The 7,870-nt window shown below is 43.6% G+C and overlaps 1 protein-coding gene across 1 annotated transcript; it reads left to right on the top strand.

Moving 5' to 3' along the window:
* Positions 1–1,144: 1,144 nt before the first annotated feature.
* CENPVL3 (centromere protein V like 3) lies at positions 1,145–3,058 on the top strand. The gene has a single exon (XM_016942820.4). It carries the CDS (start codon positions 1,175–1,177, stop codon positions 2,036–2,038), a length of 864 nt encoding a protein of 287 aa, XP_016798309.1. The 5' UTR covers positions 1,145–1,174; the 3' UTR covers positions 2,039–3,058.
* The last annotated feature ends 4,812 nt before the right edge of the window (positions 3,059–7,870 follow it).

Here is a 7,870-nt window from a genome sequence, read left to right as displayed (position 1 = left end):
CAGGGACTGCAAAAGCAGGGAGGGTGGGAGGGAAATGAGAGTTGAAAAAGTACCAACTGACTACGGTGTTTACCGTTTGGGAGATGGGTACACTAGAACCCCAAACCTTACCACTACACAACATATCCAAGTAACAAACCTGCACATGTAGCACCGAACTTACAAAAATAAGTAAATACATAATCTTGAGCTTCAAAAAAAGAGAAATTATATCTTTATTCTTAGGATGTGAGTGCTGAAATATTGAGACAACATGGCATTAATGTATGTATCTTACTTTAAAGGTTTTTGAAAAATGTATGCACATATGCATGCATACAGATACATGTAATTCCTATCGAATTACTGTTCTGTCTACAGTTGTCACATATAGATACATACAACAATATGTTAAGAATCATTGAATCTAGGTTGTGGGTAGATGGATGCATCTCTGCTTAAAACCCATGTGTGTGGATGTTACTACTTAACTCACAAGAAGCAGCTTCCCTAAGACTGCTCACAGTTTTCCCAGGTACTTATTGCACCCCAGAAAAGAAGATCTGTGCTCATTTTGTGGGGTCTCTCCTCTGACTATGCCCAACGATCAACCAAATCAATCTTAAAAGAACAAAATATCCACTTCATATTCATGCCTGCCAGAGCTGTTAATTTGTTCTTGGCACAGATACAAAAATAAATATACTGTTTCTTCTTTTATCTCTTGTCCTTAGAAGATGGATTTAAATGAGTAAATTTTTTTTGCCTGTATTTTCTCTGGTTGGGTCCACTGATGTAACATAGTACTGTGGATCATCATCTTTACTACACTTAACTTTGGTACAACTACTTACACACCACACATTTTCGCCCCCCAAGGCTTTATGTATGACTCTGTCTCTTCTATAGTAGATGAATAATTCTTTTTTCTTAAGCTGATCTACCTGCTGTTGCATGCTAACTAAAAGATCTACAGTATTTTCAGTGGTTCAATATGTTAAGGTTAGGCTGATGATTTGAATCAACAATAGAAATTAACATTTAGGAGAAGGGGCAACTGATAGGCTCAGTCAGAATTTCGGGCCAGCAAAGGCTGTTGTGATAGGGTCAAGGGAAGGGTCCCTTTACATCACATTCAACAAGTGGCCAATCCTGCTGGCGCAGACAAGGAGGCTGCTCAGCAACTGACGGGAAAATGGGGGTAGCGGGCTGGGCACGCGCTCGGGAGTCTGCAGGCGCCATGGGCAGAGTGAGGAACCGCGCCACTGCTCAGCGGCGGAGGCGAAAGCGGCCCGGGGATCCTCCCGCCGCCTGCGCGGCCATCGCGGTCATGGGCGCCAGCCGCGCGCAGTGCCCCCGGGTCCAAGTCGGGGTCGGGAGCCACGCGGCGGCCAAGAGGTGGCTGGGAAAGTTGCGGCGGAAGCGCCGGTGGCGGCGGGTCCGGGAGGCGGGCTCCAGAGATCCGCTGCCCTCCGCGCCACTCCCGGACCCGCCGGCGCCCGCCGAGTCCCCTAAGGAGCTGGACCTGGGCGCACAGCGGGAGCGCTGGGAGACGTTCAGGAAACTGTGGGGCCTCAGCTGCGAGGGCGCCGCCAAGGTCCTGCTGGACACCTTCGAGTACCCGGGCCTCGTGCATCACACCGGGGGCTGCCACTGCGGCGCGGTCCGCTTTGCGGTCTGGGCCCCTGCAGATCTGCGCGTCGTGGATTGCAGCTGCAGGCTGTGCAGGAAGAAGCAGCACCGCCACTTCCTCGTCCCGGCCTCGCGCTTCACGCTGCTCCAGGGCGCAGAAAGCATCGTCACCTATCGGTCCAACACGCACCCGGCGCTGCACAGCTTCTGCAGCAGGTGCGGGGTGCAGAGTTTCCACGCAGCTGTCTCTGACCCCCGCGTGTACGGCGTCGCCCCGCACTGCCTGGACGAGGGCACCGTGCGCAGCGTGGTCATCGAGGAGGTCGGCGGTGGCGACCCGGGGGAGGAGGCCGCCGAGGAGCACAAGGCCATCCACAAGACGTCCTCCCAGTCAGCCCCTGCCTGTCCCCGCGAACAGGAGCAGTGATTGGGGCCGCAAGCCCGCCTGAAACCGGCCCGGGCGGCCCTGCGGGGAGCGTCCGAGTACCTGCACAGATCCCATGCTGTGAAAGAGGTGTTTCTGGCCTGGTCAAACCGCGGATTCCCTTCCAGTATTTGCCCTTCCCCTCCGCTAGTTTTCAGTGAACTCGCTTACGATCCAAATCTTGAACACACCTTTGTCTGTGTACAACGATAGTCTTGGAATCCCATAAGCAAGAAGAGTGTCTCTGCTTTTTCAAACCATCCATTGTATCTCTCGCTTTTACTGTTCTGCCTACAGTTGTCACAAATCACCTGCAGATGATTCCTGTGTACTGTACGTTCCTGGTGCTATTGTGAACAGGCTTGTTGTTTTCAGCGCTTTGCGTCTGGTGTGTAGGACGGCAACGCACAAACAGTTTGTAAACATGTGCTAGGACGTCTTCCATTCATTATCGTGTGTGTGCGACGTGTGTGTTTTAGATAGACATTAGATGGACACTACTTAGTCCAGTTATTTAGTGTTTTTTATATGATATGTTTTAAGATTCATTAGTATTACATACCTCATTGCTCTTATTAGACGAATGATGTTAGTATTTTCCTCAGTTTTGTTTTAGAAACTGTCTCTGGGAAAGGAGATGGGAGACAGGAATGAGAAACGTCTGTGTGCTGTATGCCCTCTTTAATCTTTCTAAATACCTATCTTATACATGTGTAAGTATTCAGAAATCAGTAAATATTTAATAATAGAAAAGTATGTATTTCTATGCTGTATATTACAAAACCAACTCTAATTTATATGTAATTCTTGATATCTGAAATTTTTATCAAACAATCAGTGGTGGGTTCAATGATACATATCAATATTATCATTTTATGGCTTCATAGAATTAAAAAATATGGATCTTTCATAATTTATGTAATCAACCTCCTCTGATGGATGTTTAGCTTTTTGCCAACTTTCAGTGTAATAATAATATTTCAAAGGAGCAAACTTCTAATAAATGTCTGCATTGTTCTACTACTTCGGTAAAAGGGCCTGGATACTCTTTCCATATGTCTTTTACTTGCTGTCTGTCTCTCCTCTGTACATGTTTCATTGGATGTTGAATTGTTTAACTTGACTTACCTTTTCAATGAAGGGAAAAGAGATCAATTAAGTAAGTTTGTGTTTCCATGTATATGAGAGATGACATGGCTGTGCCTCACATAGAGATGCTACCACCTTTCAATTCATACCTCTTCTTTTCCATCTTCCCCTACCCCTACCTAAAGGGAAGGTTTTTGTGACCTGGATTCTCCAACATGTTGCTCTACTCCCCAAGATTCCTCCTTTGTTCTTTGGAATAGCTTGTCCCAGTCCTTCTCCACCTAGGGATTGAGTTGAGGTAGGGAGGGAGAGAGGAAGGGAGAACATGAACATGCATATATGCCTTAGGTGGTTCAGTCATATTGGTGGTCAGAAAATACCAAATTGCACTGAGTTACACCTATATTACACTCCATTGCATAGAATAGATCCAGAGGGATGGAAAAAAATGACTCAAGATGTCATGCTTCTGCCATGTCAGTGTTTCTGTCCAAAGAAATGTGTATATATAATTTCTCTCTTTTTCTGAGAATGACTTTTAAAGCGTGTTCTGATAATTTTTGCTTCTCTAAGCCATGTGCAAATCATTCATCAGTTTGGTTAAAGACTCATGTTCAAGAGTGCCAAGCACCCTTTTAACTTGGCATACAGTTTAAGCATGCTAGGCTGGTTTCTGTGTGTGAGAATGCAAGCAGAGGACTGTTGTGCTGGTGAGAAGGAATGGGAGTGGGGCTAAAACCTGAGAAAGAACAAGCTGTTGGGGAAGGGGATGACTGAGTAAGAACTGGAGAGAAAGAGAAGCAATGAACAGCTTATATCCAGCAAGGAATATAGGGGAAAGCAAGAGGTGTTTAAGGGAGTCTTTGGGGGATTTTACCACAGGTTGCAGGAAGTCAGTGTTTTCCCCTGTATTTCCAAAGGAGGCTTTAAAGTTAATGTTACTTTATGTGTTAGCTGTCTTTTTTTCTATTGCACAGAAGTATATCTTACACTTCAAAATTGTGAATGAATGTTTGTGAGCCATTAGTGATCATGGACCCTGACAGTGGCCACTGTGCCATGCTTCAGACATCTCTTACTTCAAGGAAAGAGCAAGGGCTGAAAACCCAACTCTTCTATACACTACTGTCCAGCTTTGTAAAATCTGTCAAAATACAAAAAATTAGCCAGGTGTGGTGGCGGACGCCTGTAATCCCAGCTACTCAGGAGGCTGAGGCAGGAGAATTGCTTGAACCCGGGAGGCGGAGGTTGCAGTGAGCCGAGATTGCGCCATTGCACTCCAGCCTGGGTGACAGAGCAGGACTCTGTCTCAAAAAAGAAAAAAATCTATAAAAGCCCACCCTCATCTTCATTGTGAGGATGAAATGAGGGCGTGTGTATAATCTGCTGGTACAGTGGCTAACGCCCAGCAGGCACTCAAGAATTTGCTATGATGGTTGCTCTTATTAGGTGACGACACTGATAAATAGAACCAAGGGTCATGATTGCACTCTATCCTAGGATTTAGATACTTTCATGGATACCCTCTCAGGTGCGATGTTTTTGGACACTTAAAGTGAGAGTTACATCAATCCAGTGACAGGGTAGAAGGAGTAATAGGAAGTAAATCCGTAGGGTGCTGCATGATCTTTCTCCTCTTAATGGATTTATCAGACAACATCCACTGTTTCTTCCCCATCCACATTCATCCAAGCTGTGACAGGGGAATCACCATAGATGGAACCTCATCCTCTCCCACCTCATACCCTATTCTCTGCCTAGCCTTCCTCCACTTTATGCCTCCTGGCTGCCCAGCACTGTTTTCCATGCTAAGATAGAACAGTGAACAAAAAACACAGTCTCTAGGTCCTTATCACTTCCATTTAGCGAATGAGAAAGCCTCCAAATACAGTGTGACTAGGAAAAAGTGGGGTGCTGTGGGAGCACAGAAAAGAGGCCAGTTAATAAGTTTATTCTTGGGCCAGTTAATAAACTTATTTGGACCTCAGTTTTAGTGTTCTCATGTCTAAAATTGTTATGATAATAACACTCATCTCCTAATCTTGTCCTCTCTCCAGGATGAGATATCCAGGAACCTAAAGAGACCGGCCATGTTCTAGGTGAAACCATTAGCTCTGTGTTCTGTGTTAGCCACAAGTCAGCATGGAGGGGAAGTATTACAGGACCCCTGGGAACCTGGTCTACCCTGGGGTCATAGGTAAGGAAATGGGAGGTGGGCTCAGGGTTGGTGCCATTTCCATCTTCTCATCTTTATCTTCACATCTACTGAAAAGGCTTCTTTTATTTATTAGGTGTTCTGCACTATGAGGACTTATAATTACATTGTTAGGAAACTAAAGTTAGTCCTCGCGGGCTATGCTATAGAAGGTGGTACCAGCAGTAGTATATCGCCCTCCAGTGGACGTTATAAGTGTGGCACATTGTTGGATGATTTTACTTTAACACTTGAGAAATTCATAGGGAATGGGATGACGCTTGCTTCCTCAGAATCTCTGGGAAAGAAGCCCAGTAGTTAGGATGCTTTCCTCTATAATAAGCATTCTAGGAATTACAACCAGGAAGAATAGAATCAAGAAGAGAAAGAGGCACTGTTTTTTTCTGTGTCCTTTCTGTGAAATAGGACATCTTTCATAAAATCATTGCTCCCAAATTTTATTTCCTTGCTAAATAAAATCCTCGACTATTTGAATATTAAGAATACAACCTACATCAGTGAATTTCCAGCATCTAGTCATGTCCGATCATGCAGCTTTGACTGTGATATATGAATAGGAAATTGGCATGGATTCATTTTTTTCTAACTGTTTTTTATCCCCATCCTATGAACTGAGCCCTCCAGCTGTCATAGTGTCTTTCCTCACACTGGTATGGCAGGTACTGAAGTAGGCTCCTGGGTATAGAAATGAGTAAGGCATCCTTGATCTCAGTCCTTGTGGAGCTCATGGTCTGTTGAGGAAGACAACAAAACAAGAAACTACAACAAACAGTGATAGGTGCTCATAGCAGTAGGGGAATTCAAGATGTTCTGACAGTATATATCAAGATGGAGGCAAGATATAGCCTTTCAAAAGAAGAGACACGTTATCTGAGATATAGCAAATAAATAGGAGTTAGGTGAAAAGCAGAACTAGAATTTTCCAGAGAGTGGAATAATATATATGAGGTCTTAGAAGCTGGAGAGAGTGTGACATACATGAGGATCAGACTTCTATCCTGGCCCCAGTACCAGATCATAAATTACATTTGTTTAATTTCTGTTTTCTGTGAGATATTTGAAGGCAAGGACACTACCCAATTCTTTGTGAATCCCAAGTGCCCCATACATCATTTGACATATCATTATCCAATAAATATCTGTGTATGCATAAGCTAAGAATACTCACTGTGCACCAGTTACTGAAGTAGAGCTTCTATTGGGGTTTTATAACTTCCAGAATTATACTTATTTAGAAAGCACATAACTTAAAATATAGCTATTTCCTGCCAATGGTGGGAAATTCTGAAAAAATGTATTTACGGTTTGAGTAAAAAGAAGTGGGGGAAACAATTAGCCAGTGTTTTTGAAAATTTTGAAGCATTCATTGCACATACACATTAATATGTCCATGCATTAACCTGTTTAAAAATGAATAAATAAAATTGATTAACTCTATTGTAGTTATGTGCTTGAATGCCTATTTACGTACATGCATGTACAAATATATATCCTTGAATATGCATGGAGCATGCATTGAAGTTTGTAAAGAAACACATTCTAAGTAAACATTAGCTATATATTCTCACACATATGTACTCTTAGAAATGGGCTAGCTCCTCCACCCCTTCATCCCCTCCTCAGTTTGCCCTTTCCCGTTCCCTTCAAGGCCTTATATCCCATTTTCTCTAACCATCCCTTCTGATGTCGCTTGCAATGCCCACTGCTCTGGAACCACTAGTCAGTGCTGGGAGACCAGGTCATTTGGTGTGCATGGGATGCGGCAGGAGTTGAAGGTATTGGCCAGATATATACTGGTAAATACCTAGCAAGCATCTCTCCAAGTGTAGTTCTAGCATGAATTTGGGGTTTTAACTTGTTTATGTTAACAAGTAAGAGTCATATAACAAAGAACCATATCAGAACTTCATTTATTCATCAAGAACTTCACTTATTCATCAATGACTCTAGTGACTTCTTTGGCAAACCGAACAATAGTCTTTAAATACAAAAATAATAGCTCCTCAATTTTCTATGCTATTCTATTCACAATGTAGTGGCTACAGACACAAAACGCATTAAAGTTTAATCAGCATTATTAACATTTTCTACATCATTTCATTAATTCTAGTCTATCAACATAACAACAAATGAAGGCCTGATTTCTGGGTGCTGTAAATTCCCCCACCATGGTTTACTTCAAGCTGCCAATGTGAAGTCACTGAATACACACCTGAGACCAGATGAGCAGGGGCATACTATTCCACAACACTTCCACGGTACAGATGAAAAACACAAATCCCTTCAAGAACACAGAGAATAGTAAAATGTAATAAGACAAATAGGAGCCCCATTCATTTTGAGTATTTTATCTTTGTTTGTTTTTTTCTTTTTTTTTGAGACGGAGTCTCGCTCTGTCGCCTAGGCTGGAGTGCAGTGGCAGGATCTCGGCTCACTGTAAGCTCCGCCTCCTGGGTTCATGCCATTCTCCTGTCTCAGCCTCCTGAGTAGCTGGGACTACAGGCGCCTGCCACCATGGCCAGCTAATTTTT

Source organism: Pan troglodytes, chromosome X (genome assembly GCF_028858775.2).
Source record: "Pan troglodytes isolate AG18354 chromosome X, NHGRI_mPanTro3-v2.0_pri, whole genome shotgun sequence".
Classification (NCBI taxonomy): domain Eukaryota; kingdom Metazoa; phylum Chordata; class Mammalia; order Primates; family Hominidae; genus Pan; species Pan troglodytes.
The sequence above is the reverse complement of the archived record's forward strand: the minus strand, read 5'-3'. Positions and strand labels throughout refer to the sequence as shown.